Source organism: Mustela lutreola, chromosome 8 (assembly GCF_030435805.1).
Source record: "Mustela lutreola isolate mMusLut2 chromosome 8, mMusLut2.pri, whole genome shotgun sequence".
Classification (NCBI taxonomy): Eukaryota; Metazoa; Chordata; class Mammalia; order Carnivora; family Mustelidae; genus Mustela; species Mustela lutreola.
In genome coordinates this window covers 23971466-23989245 of record NC_081297.1, presented here as the reverse complement: position 1 = coordinate 23989245, position 17780 = coordinate 23971466, and the positions used below count along the sequence as shown (strand labels likewise).

The following is a 17780-nucleotide window of genomic DNA, read 5'->3' as shown; positions in this document are numbered from 1 at the left end:
AGTTCATATTAACAGACCATCTAACACTCCTAAGTGTATAACAAGGGTATTCATTTCTGTGGAGTGCTAAGATTCATACAGTAAACAGACTATGATTTTAACAACCCTTGAGAGTCCCACAATCCACATGCATGTGTCCCCGCCTTGGGCTCACCCCTGATTCTGACAGTAGGGTCACCGTTTCGGTGTCTGTGTGTGGTTCCCAGGATAACATTCCGATTCCACCTTTCTTTCAAATTGACTGAAATGGACCAGCCAGTCCTAAGACCTTGGTTGAGGACTGCTACTAAAATAGTCACAAGGACTGTATTTGTTAGGTGTGAATCCCTCTAAGAGAGTGGTTCTCAAACCTGGATCACCAGGGAGACCAGTGAAGACACGGAATATCAGGCTTCCATAGGTCTGGGAGGGAGCCCCGGAATTTGCACTTCTAACCAGAGTCCGATGGTGTTGATGCTGTTCTTTGGGGACCCTGTTTCGGGAATCACTGCTCTGGGGCCTACTCTCATTAGACTGGGTCACGTGAGGTCAATCTACATGGTTTGGAACGCTCATTAAATGGGAATGTCCATCCTTGGAGGAATGATCACCCCTATGTGCTTTCTGAACCACGAGTGGTGGGTGCTGCCATGCCCTGACTCTGGCAGGTACAACGCACGTGCTGGCTAAGTGAGGTCTCTACTCCCACTCCCCTCTCAGCCCAGTGCCTCCCCTTCTTTCTCTGAGTGGCTCTCATCCTTGCCCTTTAATCCCCACCCCCACCATTTCTTCACAGCTAGGTCAGAGTAAGCCTTGAATCTCATTCCATTCCACGCCCCCTGCGAGACTCTAATGCCACCTCGCCTTTGCTCACCACACCCAGCTCGAGGTTCCCCCCCACTAGACACTTCACTCTGTTCCCCTCCTTTCTCTTTGGTAATTTATCATTGCAAAGACTTCAGCAAGTCTCCAAGCCCTGTCCTCTCTTAACCCTGCCAGGATTAACTCTCCCAGAGCAACCAACATCTGAGGAAACGGACCAAGGCCTAGCACCAGTTTACTGGTTACCAGGTTCCAATATTCGTGGGTGGGATTGTTTCCAAAGAGAGAATTGGGAAAGGAATAATTCTTAGTCATACAGCAGGTATCAAATACAAGGAAGATCTGCACAGGGCTTACCGTGAACGAACCACTGCATCTGGAATCCTTTCTCACCGTGACCGACCCCATCGGTGTAGAACAGCACCTGAAGCTGGGAGCCTGTGGTGCTCCCCGAGGGCGGCGACTCTGCTCCACAGTAGCGCCCAATCCGCTCGGAGCCATCATAGAGCTGAAATCAAGGAGACATTTCCCAATGTGAGAAACTTCACATGGCAGGACAGATGGAAAAAAACAAACGTCTGCTTACGTGGCCAAAGCTGCTCCTTGGCTGAAAGGTTAAGGGTCAATCTGCTGAGATGGTTTGAGCACGGGAGGCTTCACATAAGCGTTAAAAACAGACGATTATATATAGAGAGAGTTTTATGGATGATTCCTAAGCCCAATAAAGCCGGAAATCCAAATACTAATGTTAGATTTTAGGTCAGCCTCGCAAGTTCCCTTGAAAGTATAAATCCAGGCACAGAATAAGGAAATGGTGGCCTGGATGAGATGTGTTCACAGATTAATGACACACAAGAGACGCTCAATGACTAGTCTTGTAATTGTAAGGTCCATATATTTTTTAAAAAAGACTGACTATAAAAATTGAGACATTTTAGAAAACTAGGTGAAAGAAAGGTAAATACAAAAATTAATCCCACTGGAGATAACCACTCTTAATATTTTGTTAATACCAGAAGTTTCTCTTGCCAATGCTCTCTTGTTGTTGACTTACATATGTACATATACACACACATGTCCAGGTGTATATGTGTGTGTATAAATTCAGGCTACACATTTAATTGTGTTCCCAGTTTTTCTCTAAGCATGTCACTCAACAGTCTAGGTAAACATTTTTGATGGTGACATAAAATGTTATTAATACTCTGTTGTAGTTTATTGAAGACATTTCCAATATTTTTTTGCCAATGTGAGTATTTGATATTTTAAATGTCCCTCAGGCAAGATTCCTGTAAGGGGAATGAATCAGAGAGTATCACCTTTTATGGCTCTTGATATATATCATTAAATCTCTTATCAGAAATTTCTATCAGCATATCCCCACTAGTGCTTTACTGAAATGGTTCTTACAGGGGGCCTTGGCAATTATGACTGCTATTATTTTTATAGCTGGTGCTAATAGGGAAAATTTGGGGGGTTTATAATTGTCTTAACTTAGGTTACTTTGAGGTTAAAAGTTTTTCATCTTTATTAGGCATTTATATTTCTTCCCCTGGAGCTTTTCTGCTGAGGTCTTTGCCCACTTGCCCACTAAGCTATTTTGTACATCCTGTCATGCACCCTTTATCTGCTTCATTAATTTCATCAGATACATACCTTTAAACTAAAAAAAAAATAATAAAATAAAATAAAAATTAAGCTTCTCTGCCATTTCTCCTCAATCAAAAAAAGATAATGATAATCTAAAAAGATTGGCTTTTCGTGACTCAAGCCATTGTATTTTCTTTGACTCCACTAATGTCTACATTGCTGTCTATTTTGTTCTAGTTACCCGTGGTATATTTATTAGCATGTGTGGGTCTAGATAGTGGACAGAAGCCATGATGACGGAACAAAAATGAGGGAAAGAATAAAGTAACACAAAAAGAAAATGGGACAACAAAACAATCCTTGGCTTCTGATGGCAGGTCCGTCCCCCTCTCAGGCAGGGGGAGGAGGTGGGGAGGAGGGTCAGGCTGCACTCTGTTTACTCTTAAATTACTGCTTCACTGGAAGGTATTTATTCCAGCTTCAGAGTTGTTTTGTTTTGTTTTTTCATTAAATCCAGTCTACCAACTCCAATTCAAAACTAATTAATACAAAAGTAAACATACTGTTTCCAAGAAGAGGTATAATAAGTAAGAAACACTCTACTATTTTCCACTCTAAAAGGCTCATTCTTAACTTTGGGTTGTGGTTCAGTGACCAAAACTTTAATCATTTCAACTTTATGAAACAAAACACAAGGTAAGATTTCTCTATAACCATAATCCCTTTAAGCCTGATGGGTCTTCTGAAATGGTTGTAGTGACATTTTGAGGAACTGACTTCTAGACTCTATACAAGGTCATAAGCAGCACAGTATTTTTGCCTCCCCCAGCTCAGCAAGTTTAAGAAACCTGACATTTTCACATGACTTGGAGGGTATTTTTTTTTTTCTTCCTTCTGGAGAGGATTACTTCATTGAAGGAGCGCCCCTGAATCCCAGTTGATCTTAAATAACGCATTGTGCCTGGGATGGGGGGTAGGGCAGGGGCAAAGAGAGCGGGGTTTGGGGGGGAACAATGATGAATGACAATTAGTTTCTTTTTGCCTTTGGAGGGGAGAGAGTGATGCATTGAAATAAACATCAAATAGACATTGATGAAAATGCTTGAATATGTCAAATAAACGAATGAATTAATTAGTGTAGAACAAAACCTCTACACAAAAACACCCCAACCCCCAATTTTATGTCCTTCTAAAGTTTACACTTAATTAAATCAGGGTTTTTTTGTTGTTGTTTATATTCACAGATGGCTAACGTCACCTCTATCATTCGTTCCCGCGTAAATTTACCACACAAAAAGGAACAGTCATTTTTCAAAGTACACAAATACTGGTTGCCATGGAAACCAGGAGGTGCCTGCTGCTCCTGATTCTGTTTTCAGAGCAGAATGCTAACCACAGGACGTTCCAGCTGTGACTCACTGCAACTACTGGCGAGCATGCTGGCTTGGTCCTGCTAAGGAAGGATGTGATTTCCACTGCTTTTAGAAAGCCTAAAGATCCACTCGGTGTGAACAATACTCAAGCTTGGAAAACAGTCCACAAAAGGAAACTAGCAGAACTTAAGAAAAGAAAGATGGAGTCACTTTAAATTTGCGGATCCAATTTGTGTAACTGTATTGAAAGGTTGTTCTATGTTTGTTTGTTTGTTTTTTAATAAAGGTTATTTATTTATTTATTTATTTATTTGACAGACAGAGATCACAAGTAGGTGGAGAGGCAGGCAGAGAGGATAGGGGAAGAAGGCTCTCCGCTGAGCAGAGAGCCCGATGTGGGGCTTGATCCCAGGACCCTGGGATCATGACCTGAGCTGAAGACAGAGGCTTTAACCCATTGAGCCACCCAGGCACCCTGTTCTATCTTTTAAAGTATCTGAAATGCTGCATCCACTTTCTGGCTGGCCTTTAAATGTACCTTTGAAGGTAAATATGTTGTATACATACAACCTCCTCTGTAGAATCTTTTCAGTTATTCTCTGAAGGAGACTATTCATTCAGGATTGATGAGGTTTAGGTCTCCCTACCCCCCACTCTACCCTGAAATAGCTCAACCACTCTTAGGACACCCAAAGAGGAAGGAAATCTCTTGCCTAAAGCCACATTTACCAATTTCTATCTACTTCCTTTGCATGGGTTTGATAATTTGGCACACATACAGTATACAAGGCCATACCGACTTCGGACTCCAGCTGCAACATGAAAGGATCCGTGGACCCCTTCCAGCTATTAAGAACCATACTTACAAGGCAGAAGATATAAAACTGAGGATACATCACTGACAGAGAGAGTTGAATTTTTCTAAGAGTAAGGGTTCTATAGGTACTTTCAGGAATCACTGAAACGCAAGCCTGGAGGAACCCAGAGTCAGCTAATGTGTACTTCAACTTGTTCCCTCTATGGGAATCAACTTTACGAACTTCAAGAACTCTCAGAACAGAAATGTGCTTTTCAAGTGCTTCTTTGCTGCTAAATAGTTTTACGATTTTGAAAATTTATGACTTTAATGAATGAAGTTATAATTAATTCTTTCATATATATGAGCATGGGATGTCTAAATGGCTTCTACACCCCTTTTAAACTACAGTGAGTAACAACTAAAACTCAGCCCTTTCTATTTTAGATGGGCATCTAATTCATACTTTTTCTAATTCATACTTTTTCTTATTTCCTTGAAGTTTTTCTGCAATAAAACTTTTTTATAGTAGATAACTAATTTTAAGAATTAAACATAGTCCAAATAGAGAAACAAAATCAAGAGTCTGTTTGGGATGATATTATTAAAATATGGAGAAACTCTGGGAAAAATGTTTGGTCCATCTTCTATTACACATCTTTAAAAGCTTAAAAAAAGGTTATCCTTTAGAGTTTAACATGTATTGAAATAATTTGCCTGCTATGAAGGAGAATTCTAGGTGTAGCAGAGAATTTCCTAATATTTATAGAGAACTAAAATTCTAGTCAGTGTAAGAACATAGTTAAAATTTCTGGGAACTATACTCGGTAAGTTTACAGATTAGCTTTGCAAAGACAGTGTCACTAGCAGATTATATTCAACTGCAAGCAGGAAAGTGATCTCCCTATAAGAGCATACTAGAGTATATTAATTTTGATCAGGTTGTAGGTACACAGTCCAGTCCAGCTCTGAACTTTTTTTTTAGAATATAATCTTGTGAGAATTACTTTCTTTTCCTAGCCAACTTTTTTTTCATAAATTTGGCATCATGATTGTACTTATCTTGTAAGTACTGTTGTAAACAGCAAATGAGACAGACCACGTAATAGGTTGAGTGTGAGACACATATGGAATGTGCTTAAATTGTTATTTTAACTCTTGGTCAGAGGCAAAGGGAACCAACATTTTTTTCCAAAGAAACCATTCTAGAAATAGCTTTGAGAGAAAAATATGATGGCTATAGAGAACTTGAGATGACTCACATAAAATATTTCTCAGAAATCATCCTTGGCAGACCAGACAGGGAAGTACTGAATCAATGAATCACTTGTACAGAGATGGACGGCCATGGCTTGTAGCACGTTGCCATGACAATGTGGTTCTGTGAGGCCATTCCCCATGCGTGGGGCGCATAGCCCAGAGCAAACCATACCTTGGGGGAGAGTGTAAGTATGATGTGCGTGTTGGGGTGGAGGAAGATGGTGGATCATAACGGGATGATGGCAAAGAGAGCATTAAGAAATCAGTCAAGGCTGCCCTTAGGAGATGGAGAAGGGAGGGATAAGTGATAGGGAAAGTGGCTCTGCACGCCTTTTTTTTTTTTTTTTTTTTGCTGCTGCTGCCTCCTCTCCCCTGGCTGTCCAGCCAGCCTGCAGCCCTAACAGCATTGCCACTGGCCCTCCAAAGGGGTGGGAACTGGTGAATTCTTGGGGCATTTCTTCAGATTTTCCCCCACCTCCCAAAAAAACAACTGTAACGGGACCTATGAGAACTGCCTCATGAGAGTAGTTATTAGAAATGTTGTTGCCAAAGTTTACGCAAAAAATCTGAATAAACCTGGAAACTTCAGCATTTATTTTAAATTTGAAAGTCTTTGAAATGTTCCTATAACAACAGTAGAAATTGCCAAACAAGATTCACAGAGTAGGGTAAAAGGCTCCCATTGTGGATGAGAAAAGCCTACGGGGGTAAAAACTTAATCGAATTGGGGAGAGTAAATTAGGCAGATGATAAAGATGAAAGCTAACAGAGCATGGTAGGCTCTGGTTGGCTCTGTGATGGCCCTAGGAGGCAGGGTCCTCCATAAGACACGTGGCCCTGCACAGTGCTCCCTGATACACAGGCACACATCCTCCACACGGCTGCCATGTGCTGACAGGGTGGGGCAGGAAATATGAAATAACCATCTAAAATTAAACAATTACTCATAATGCTGGGCCTTGCATGACAGCAAGAAACCCATCGAAGACCACATTCTGAGCTTTTCTGTGTCACTCTGAATTAGATGTCTGTCTCACACAGAGAGGAGATGGTGGCCTTAGCACGTGGCCGCTCACTGCTGGTCCCTCTTAATAGCACATTGACATTTTTGTTTCTGCTTTCTGTATATTACTCATATTAGAAGCCACAAAAGCTGATTTTTTTTTCACTTTTTAAACCATTGTCTAATCACAGATGTGTGCAAAGATTTAACTACAAGAATGTTTATCTCAGCATTGTTTATAATAGTGGAAATCTGACAAAGATTCTAAATATTCCACAGGAAGAAATAGCCAAACTGGGATGATGGAATGCATCATGTTGTAAATGACGCAGTATTATAAATAACACAGAAAGATACTCACAAACTATTGTTACCTGGAAAAAAAGTCATTATAGGATAACATGTACAGAATGATCCCCTTTGAATATTAAAACAAAATATATAAAGAGCATCTACAGGAAATAAATACCACCAAAAATTATTAGTAGAAACGTAATTTGTTTTATTTTGTTTTTATTTTTATCTAGTTTTTTCTGTATTTTCCAAATAGTATATTTTACACTATATATCCCCATGTAATCATGTAAGTTTATTTTTTCAAGAAAGCATTATCTTTGGGAACCTATTTATATAGCAGTGTAGATATGCGTTGGTAATGTCTTTCCATTCCAGAATTCCATACCCTTCTGGGTTCTCAGCTATCCACCTGGTCTACTAAAAATACGATACTGTCTATCTCCATAGTCTTTTAGACATATCTCAAGATGAGACATGAAAATTGGTCCATTAAAATGTTATTATAGGGGCGCCTGGGTGGCTCAGTGGGTTAAAGCCTCTGCCTTCGGCTCAGGTCATGATCCCAGGGTCCTAGGATCAAGCCCAACATCAGGCTCTCTGCTCAGCAGGGAGCCTGCTTCCTCCTCTCTCTCTCTCTGCCTGCCTCTCTGCCTCCTTGTGATCTCTGTGTCAAATAAATAAATAAAATCTTTAAAAAAATGTTATTATATAAGGTAATCTCCTTCTGCATTAATTTAAAACCATATTTTGTCTCTAATGCTTACTTGTTTTATTATCAGAAGTAGGTTTTTATTATTAATTAGACTAATTATTTCTTTATTCATTTTTATTAACATATAATGTATTATTAGCCCCAGAGGTATAGGTCTGTGAATCGCCAGGTTTATACACTTGACGGCCCTCGCCATAGCACATACCCTCCCAGACTAATTCTTTATTTAAAAAGAATTCCTTCAGATGCTCGGGGACTAAAGACTTCTCACAAACATAAGTTCTGAGAGTTGTTGATGGAGCCCTACCCGCCTAATTCCCTCCCTAGTGGTAAGTGAGATGCATTGAGAGCCAAGCCTACTCTCCCATGGGAACGTGAACATTTAATTCCAAGAACCGCAGCGTTCCCTTGGCCAATTATACCACCGCAGCAAAGGACTAAACATCTTTAAAAAATTATTCTGCATCCTAAAAGCCTCAGCATCTGCTAAAGGTGGGCTCAGACACAGGGACAGATCTGCTTCACAGAACCAGAGGAAATCATAGAACGCGGAACTGGAAAGACCTAGGGTACTGCAATGTGCTCTTTCCCAGTTGAGGGAAGAAGTGGGGGAAAGCCCATTAAACACATAGTAAATGTAAGCACTGAAGGGTCAACACAGCATTTTTTCAAAGAAAATTCTGTAATGTTGCAGTTGGAAATCTTTCCTATTTTAAAGAGGAGACAATCAAGATAATTAACCCAAATCCACGATTCCTAATTTTAAAACTTGGCATTCTGAGTCCTGTGTTCTTGTTCCAGCCACATGCCTGTTAGATGCTGGAAGGGACCCTCCAGGTACTCGCTGCCTGTGGTCTGAGGAGAGAGCACAAGGTGAGGAGCCCCAGCAAAGGAAGTGTGGGTGGAGAGCAATTTCAAGTTTTGAGCCTCCGATGTGATTTCTACTATCTTCTGGGTAGGGCGGAAGCTATCTGTAGGTCTGATTATCATTCATCCTGATTCTGTCCTTCATGTTTGAGACTATCAAGAGGGGAAACACACAAGAATTTCTTTTGAATCCAAGAGCAAAGGCTATCTTTTGAAGGCTGCTGTGTCTGCCTCATTAACTGTAGCAAATTAATGAAATTCTTCATTGTGAGGGATGGTCAGGAAAGATCAGCATTTCCTTTTAAGGAAAGGGATTTGATTACATGGAGATCAGTATCTCTCCTTTTAATTTTTTACGATAAAAAACCCCCACACTTGACTTGGGCAACCCTGCAGTATTAAATTTCTTATAAAGTGCTTCTTGTTACTTTTAATGCCAATATGAAGTATTTAGTGTAATTGATCAATAGATACACTTCATTCTAAACTTTTGAATCCAGGTCACGATTCAGTACAATGCTAGGCTCATTTCTGGCATAGAGACATAAACTGAATTGTATGGTGTATTGTTGTCACTTTTTATGAGTGTTTTTGGACAGCAGTTGTCCTCAGAATTAAAATAGCTTATCTCTGAATTCTAAGCAAAATGCCAAGCAGTCTAGAAGCAAACTTCCTAGGACAGACAGTCGCAGGAAGCATGACTCATCTGCCCGGGAAGTATTTAAGGAGATGCCATGATGATGAAAGTCAGCTCAGACCCTTTGCTCCTAAGACATAAAATCTCATCAGCTTTTCTCCAACCAGCAAATGGGATTTTAACCACCATGCCTCTTAGATTCAGATATAGAATCCCTGCAGCTTTTGTTGCAAGAAAACTGAGATGCCAGGGACAGAAGCCGGGCTCTCCTTACATGGGGCCAATCTATGTTCATCACAACTGGAAAGGCTGCTTTGGAAACTAAAATTCTGCACTCACTGCAAAATGTTTTTGAAAGCAAAAATTAATCCATCAAATTGTGTTTATGTATAAATAATCATAAATAATGTTTACTATCATTTAATAAATAATATTTATTAGCTGAATATTACTCTAAGCCTTTCATCTGTGTGACCGAATTTAAAATTCCTAGAATCTCCAAATAGCAGGTACCACTGTTATCCCCATTTTAGAGTTCTGGAAACTGAGGAATGTAGAAGTTCAGTAAGTAAGCCCCTCAAGAATAATTTATTGTTCCCTTCATTGATAATCATATTTTTAAAATAGTAACTGTCAAATCCAAGGATACAATAAAGTCTTCATTCTCTGTAATAATGGAGAAAAAATAACTTCTAAATTGTAATAAACATATGCAAAACTCCTGTTTGTCAATCAAATCAATATATTCTTCACTATATTTAACAGAGCTTCGAGTGAAGTAAGTGGACTAATATGGTAGCTTTATCACTTATCCTTTGTGAAAATGTCAAATGCATCAGTGAAGCAGCTGTGGAGAGAAAGCAAGAGGGAAATTAAGTGTCTTAAGAAATGAACCCTTAGGGGCACCTGGATGGTCCAGTTGGTTGGGTGTCCCGACGCTTGGTTTTGGCTCAGCTTGTGACCTCAGGGTCATGGGATCGAGTCCCGTGTCAAGCTCTGGGAGTGGTGCCTGCTTGAGATTCTCTCCCCCCCTTTCCCATTGCCCCTCCTGCTCACTCCCTCTCAAAAAAAGGAAAAAAAGAACCATTAATATATCTCAGCCTCTTCTCCACCATGTGACCACTCTACCCCCACCTAATCCTCAGTCCACTTCTGCTGACTTTATCTCCTAAGGACTCTTTTTTTTTTCTTTTTTTTAATTTTATTTTTTTAAAGATTTTATTTATTTATTTGACAGACAGAGATCACAAGGAGGTAGAAGCAGGCAGAGAGAGAGAGGAGGAAGCAGGCTCCCTGCTCAGCAGAGAGCCCGATGTGGGGCTCGATCCCAGGACCCTGAGATCATGACCCGAGCCGAAGGCAGAGGCTTTAACGCACTGAGCTACCCAGGCGCCCACACCTCCTGAGGACTCTTGAATCCTATTGCATTCTCCCTCCTCAGCGTGCGAGGAACCGGCGTCTCTCTCACCTGGACCGCAACAGCCCCCTTGCTGGATCTCCTCCGTTACATCCCCTCCCTTCAATTTTCTCTTGAAGCCAGAGTTTTTAAAGGTGCCGATCTGATTGTGCCATTTCCCCCATCCACTCCTGGAAGATCTCTTGCGACACTAAGGGTGCTCCCTGACACTCCTCACACAGCGCCAGTGCCTGCGAGACTCGTAGACTCCTTAGGGCCTGGAAGCCCCCCACTGGGCGGTTCTGACAAGGATTTTCTCCTCCAGTGGACTCTAGCCAGGCTCCTCTGAACCTTTTTCCTGACTACATCTTGACCTTGGCCGATAAAAAATCACAGACTCCTGGCATACATGACTTCACCCTCTCATCCCTACTTACCCAAACTAAAAGACTTCAACAAACACTAATGTAGTTTCTAACAAGGTCACACTGCTTGGAAGACCCTACCCCCCGTTAAAGGGCCTGCTTGAGAAAGCTCAGCGCTGTCAAGAGAATATATGATTTGTTCCAGCCAATACTTGAGGATAAGCCCCTGACCACCCTTTCCCAGAGCACTAAGAAGGGCTTGCAATCCTGAATTCTTCCTCTGTCCCTTTGAGATGTGTGTGTGTGTGTGTCTCCTACAACTCAGCTGGGGAGTGCCTTTCTCAAGGATCTGAGAAGCATACCTTTGAAACAGAATCATCAGGAGGGATAGGACACTGGTCTCCCTGTCCCTGTGGAAGGGCAGAATCTTAGCTTCCGTCACTGCTGGCCGGCACACACAACTGGCCTCACCACACTGACCCTGATTAACCTTTAGCCATTGCTCACTTCCTTGCCTCCTCCAGCTGCTGGCCCCCTCCTGACTCCCTCGCTCTCCCTTCACAGTGTCCCGTCACCTCTGTACAAACTGAAATGGAGGGCTGTTCCCGCTCGATCCCCCTGCAGGACCGTGTTAGTGATTAAAATCTATCTCTGCCACTTTAACTAGTGTCCAGCTTTATCTGTGACAGTTCCTCGACCACAGCTTCCCTTGGTGAAACTTTCTGCTTCCTTTGAACTTGCTAAGTTACTCTTCCTCGGGGAAGCCTTCTCTGACCTACAGATGGGCTCTGTCCTCCCTCTTCGAGTCTTTGGAGAACCCGATAACATTCCCTGATACCACTTAACACAGCTTGTAATTAAATTTGTATTGTGTGCTAAATTGATTACCATCTGTCTCCTCAGTGAAGACAAGGAAAACTGATGCGAAAACAGTTGTATTTCCACAGTCTATGTGTTAAGATGTATTTGGATGACTAAATGAATGGATACATGAATGAACAACACTTACTTAGGGTAGTAACAGCTTGAGGAAATACCACAGCAAAAACTGAAAAGTACACCAAGCTCTGTTTAACTGTGTATAATTCAGCATTTCTCAAAACTTACTAGAATTTAGTTCTCTTTATTTGTGAAACATCTATCAATGTTTGTGGCGGAGAGAGTTATGTGGTTTCCCCAAATCGACTTCCCCTTTGTCTGGGTTCCTGAATCACTATGTGGAAGGCAAGGAACACCAGCATGGGTCTCTAACAAGACTGAGAAATAAACTTGCAATATGTTAAGCATCTGAGAATTTATGAGTCCTTCATAACAACAACAGCCCGAGTTACCTTAACTAATCACAATATCACAAGGGCCTGATGGAAAACATTGCTCAGGCTGCAGACTTGGAAAACAAGAGTGCAAGACCGGAAGCCTCCATTTTGGTCCATTCTTTCACTTGAAATGCGTGATTTTGTCATTGGAAGAGGACACGGGAGTATAATAAATAATGATAGAAACATCTGGTGCACAAGATGACATCAGAAGAAGGATTTGGCAAGAGATAAAATGCATCTGACAAAGACTGGAGGGAAATGTATTTGACAGAAGTCACTGGCGTCATGAAGGGGAAGGCTTGCGAAGTGGAAGGCCTGGAAGGGTATAGAGAATGGGCTGGAAGACGGTAGCGGTTAAGGTGCCAGCTAAAGATGGGGCAAGAGAGTTGAGAATCCTGACATGAAAATCGCAAAGTAAATCTGATATTTTTACATAATGACACAAACAGCATGACCGTATCACCAGGCCTTGGTGAGACAAAGATGTGATTCACCTGCAGCAACGGAAAAATGAGATTTAACCCAAAAGGAAATCTTTACTAGCACTCAAAGGTACATGTTAAGAAGACACGTCTTAAAATAGTTCTGATTTCCCAGGAGAGAGCTTTGAAGAGGGGGTAAAACGTGCTGCTGGAGTACAAGTGGGCTGCAGACAGTGGTCTCAAGTGTGGCCCGAAGGCTTGGGGGGACTCTCTCTACTGAGATTCCCAGAGACTTTGATTGAGTAGGTCTGGGCTGATGTCTAGAAACATGTTTTTCTAACAAGATCTCCAGGCGACTCTGGAATGCAGCCAGTTATAAGGGCTTCATCCTCCCCCACTGGCTTCTTCCTCAGCTGAGACTACAATTTTTTACAAAGGAAGTATGTCAACACAAGTGCAACACAAAGAGACACATGGTGGTGGCAAAGGGGAGATAACTTCAACCATCTGAATGTCTCTCCAAAGTTTAAATGGAAAAAAAAAATGTCATTTGATAAATTCCTTAAATGCTCTCCTGTCTCAAAAAGTAAAGAAAATAGGGGTGCCTGGGTGGCTCAATGGGTTAAAGCCTCTGCCTTTGGCTTAGGTCATGATCCCAAGGTCCTGGGATCGAGTCCCGCATCGGGCTCTCTGCTCAGCAGGGGGTCTGCTTACTCCTCTCTCTCTGCCTGCCTCTCTGCCTACTTCTGATCTCTGTCTGTCAAATAAATAAATAAAACCTTTAAAAAAAAAAAGTAAAGAAAATAGTGGAAAGAAGTACTAGTCTAGACTTATTCTGGACAGCAAAGAAGTGGTTGTTATTGTAGAACAAAACATTAGGAAACAGCGATCAATGTCCCTTGAGCCTACGATATTTTACATACCAGTCATGGGCCTGAGGTTTTAGGGATTCAACCTCAAAAGGAGATATGAGCCCATGGACCAAAACAATTAGCAATTAAAGAAAAAAGAAAAGCAATAGAGAAAAGAAAGAAAATTCAAGAAACATGATAAATTCTAATAAAATTAAATTTTGTCCAGAAAAGCTAGGAATAACTTTGGGGGCAATAAAAGAGGAAACCTCTGAAGAAATCAAGTAAGAAGGAACCATGGGGCTATATAAAAGCTTTTTGACAGTTTTATGAGCCCACAGACAAATTAGCTACACTCTGGGAAACAGCACATTTAGAAAAAAAAAATGTCTATTTTTTAAGCTATGATTAGGGCAAAAGAAAGATCAAAATATGGATAGATCGACACTTGCAGAAGAGAGCATAATGTGATAAAGGGAAAAACCGAAACATGCCTAGTAGAATTTTGAAACTAGAAGAGACACTGAAATCCAATTTATAAGATTAAGACAGGCAATTCCTTTAAATGCATTTCTGGGGCTTAAGTGAATTACCTCCTGCAGTACTGAAAGGTACAGTCCCTACAGAACACATTGTGTAATCTTGTTGAATTCATGAATGTTTAAGAAATGTTTTAACACGTCATCAGAGCCGTACTCAGCGATTCTGCCTCTGCTCCCACACAGCATCTATGAGCAACGCTGGCCAGAGGACTGGACTTCACTGCTCCTGGCCAGAGCCGTCCTACGGCCCAGAGGAGTAGCTATCGATAGGTGGGCGAGATCCATGCCTTTGCTGTCAGGCTCAAAAGTGAGCTCCCTGTGCTGGGCATTTTTTGCCAAAGGAGGCCCGTTTGTTGCAAGAGCTTGGGGCAAATGGTCATGTGGAGTCATTGTTGGTGGGGCCGTATGGAAGCTAAAACGGTGAGGTTGTAGGCACGCAGAGGAGAGAGATGGGAATGGCGTATACTCCTGCAGGGAGACGCCACCAAGCTGCCTTTGTTCCTGCCCTTTCCCAGCTTTTTAGTTAATTGCGTGTGTCGTGACGCTTCTTACTTTCCTCAGACCAGAGCCCTTTCACAAAGCTAATGGTTTAGTTTGAGCGTGTATCTGCAACCAACAGTATAAAGCACAACACTAAAAAGTAAGAGGACCGTCAGAAAGCTCAAGCGAAGATATTTCAATTTCCAAACTCTAGGAAAGATTTATTCTGGCATCTCATAGGCAAAAAGACTGACAGTAATTCTTGGAAAAATTCGAAGTTGGACACTAATAATAATTTGTCACAATGAAGCAAAGAAAACCGTGATTATAGTAATAAATGGCCAGTACTTATCTATGAAGTAGACTATAGTAACACAGACTTTTCTCTGTGACAGTATCACTAGGATGGTAGGTCCAAGGGCTCGCGGACACTCCCTCGTGTCACCTCTGAGGATGACAGAGAATTTTGAGTATATACATAGAGGATGTGTGGTGTCATGGCTAAAAGCACTGGTCCAGCATCATAGGGCCTGGTAGAATGCCTGGCTTTGGCACCTCTAATGTTTGTGACTGTGGACAACCTGTATTTGCCTCAACTGTCTCACCTGCCAAATGGGTAATATTTCTTACATTATAGTGTTGCTGTAATAATTACCTCCAAATAATAAGTGTTCAATAAAGATCAATTATTATTGCCAAGTTTTTGAACAGTGCTATCCCTAAAGTGTTTAATAATAGATCATTTTAGGGATGTCCGATTGACTTAGTCAGTTGGCCGTCTGACTGTTGATTTTGGCTCAGGTCATGATCTCAGGGTCCTGGGATGGAGCCCTGTGTTAGGCTCCATGCTCAGAATGTAATCTGCTTGAGGATTTTCTCTCTCCTTCCCCCTCTGCCCCTTACCCTTGCTTATACACACACTCTCTCTAAAATAAATAAGTAAATGTTTAAAAAAAATGGACCATTTTAACCAAAGAAACACACCATTTTGGAGTATTTGAAACAGGTACCATCTGACATTTTTATCAATTATTTTTGAAGAAGTAGGAGGCCAATGTCAATAAGTCTATATGCAAATGAATAATGTTCTACAGACCAAAGAATCGGGGCTTAGAAGGCTTATGATGTGTTTGTATTCTCAGGCAAAACAGTCAAATATAACTTCCTAGGAATAATCTCCCATGTATGGCTATATGAAGCTATTATAGTTCCTGTAAATGTGACCTGGAGAATACAAGTATTATATTATAACTTGATGAACAATAAGCCCATATAACCTCAGCCTATGAAACCAGAGTATCTGAGCCAGATGATAGAGTTCCAGCATGCCTGGTCCTAGTCAGCTTCATTGGAGTGTCGAATCCAAACCTGAGCCACATTTTAAGAGACACTGACAGGGGTGCCTGGGTGGCTCAGTGGGTTAAAGCCTCTGCCTTCGGCTCAGTCATGATCTCAGGGTCCTGAGATCGAGCCCCACATCAGGCTCTCTGCTCAGTGGGGAGCCTGCTTCCCTGTCTCTTTGCCTGCCTGTGATCTCTGTCAAATAAATAAATAAAATCTTTTAAAAAGAGAGAGAGAGAGATGCTGACATACAAGAGAATATGCAGAGAGGGTGTCCCCTGAGAGCTTGCCTCATGAGGACCAGCGAGGGAAATGCAGGACAAGGACTGGAGAAAAGAAGCTCTGACTTCATGCTATTCCCTCGGGAAAACTTGGCAAATCTATGGGCTTAAACTCCCATCTACACTCACTGTGCTTCTTGACACTGTGGCCTCTCGCTCCTGCACCTACTACCCTTCAAATACTGGTCTGCCCAGAGTCACATTGATCACCCCGAGATCCCTCTTGATCCCCTGAGAGCCTCTCACCTTGCCCATCACAGTCACCTTCTGCAATGCTCTCTGCCCTCAGCATCCATGACACAACGACCTCAGGGTTTTCCTCCTTCCTCTTCCCCCACACTCATGCTCCAGGCTGACCTCACATATGCCCGGGCTTCCCTGCACATCTCTGTGCTGATTTCTCCCAAATCCACCACTTTCATGTGTATATTCAAACACTTATTAGAAGTTCCTTCTATGCAGAGACCCAGACTCAAAATAAAAATTAAAAAATTGAAATGCAGTTGTAGGATACACAAAGAATCCTTAAGGTTGACTTCCCATAATTGTATGGGCAATATCATCTTATTCCTTCAGGCAAGTGACCCTTCCTCTCATTGAATTTGATTTCCAAATCTGAATCATTTTGTTTTGCCCGGAAGACAAACAATAAAGGATTTGCTTCCCAGTGGGATCTCTACCAACCCACACCCCTCAGCAAGGTTGGCCATAATGTCTGACCAACACCTAATCAAGTTCTTTCGTAATTTTGGCTTTATTAATTCAAAATAACTCAATTCTGGCTGCCATAACAGTCATTCAACTGGGATCTGGCTCAGTTACTTGAAAAACCCTTCAACTAGAAGTTATTAAAATAACGGAAACTAGATTTTGTGTTTATGGCTTTTCTCTTCTTAAGTAGTTATTTGTGCTTTTAAAATTTCCATCATAGACCAGCCATTGTAGGAACTGCTCTGGTCCTGCCCCTTGGCTTACAGAAATGGAAAAAATCTCCTCCCTCTGGCAACAGTGTCATTCTTTGGAAGGCTTTGCTGAACTTTTGGTTCTCATTCTCTGTTTTTGCTGCTTTCACCATCAGTGTTGCACAAGATACATGGCATGCCTCTAACGTCATCTATGAAGGGGCTCCACTGAGCTGCTCTGCGGTTGCTGGAATAACTATCTTCATTTGACAGTTTTTGGACACCTCCAAAAAATTATCTGATGGGCCTTTTTGCTACCCTTCCTTCCTCAAGTAAGTCCAAAGAGGTGGAAACCAGTCCCTGGAAAAGTTCCATCTCATTTCCTCCCCCACTCTTTCTTCCAAAGCCTCTTGAAAGTCCAGGTCAAAGTTTCCTCCCCCTGCAGCTTCGGCTGTTGTCCTCTCATCAGATCGCTCTCAGGGTGCCTGGCGTATCACCACACACACAAGGCCATGAGTTCTCTTTTGGTTTGTGCTCAGAGGGGT

The 17780-nt window shown here is 41.7% G+C and overlaps 1 protein-coding gene across 1 annotated transcript in view; it reads right to left on the bottom strand.

Moving 5' to 3' along the window:
• Positions 1–17780, bottom strand: part of CUBN (cubilin) — a 258475-nt gene that overhangs the window by 161300 nt on the left and 79395 nt on the right. Inside the window, exon 28 of the mRNA XM_059184039.1 lies at positions 1159–1309. Within this exon, the coding sequence (XP_059040022.1) occupies positions 1159–1309 (151 nt within the window). The remainder of the gene's footprint in view (positions 1–1158; positions 1310–17780) is intronic.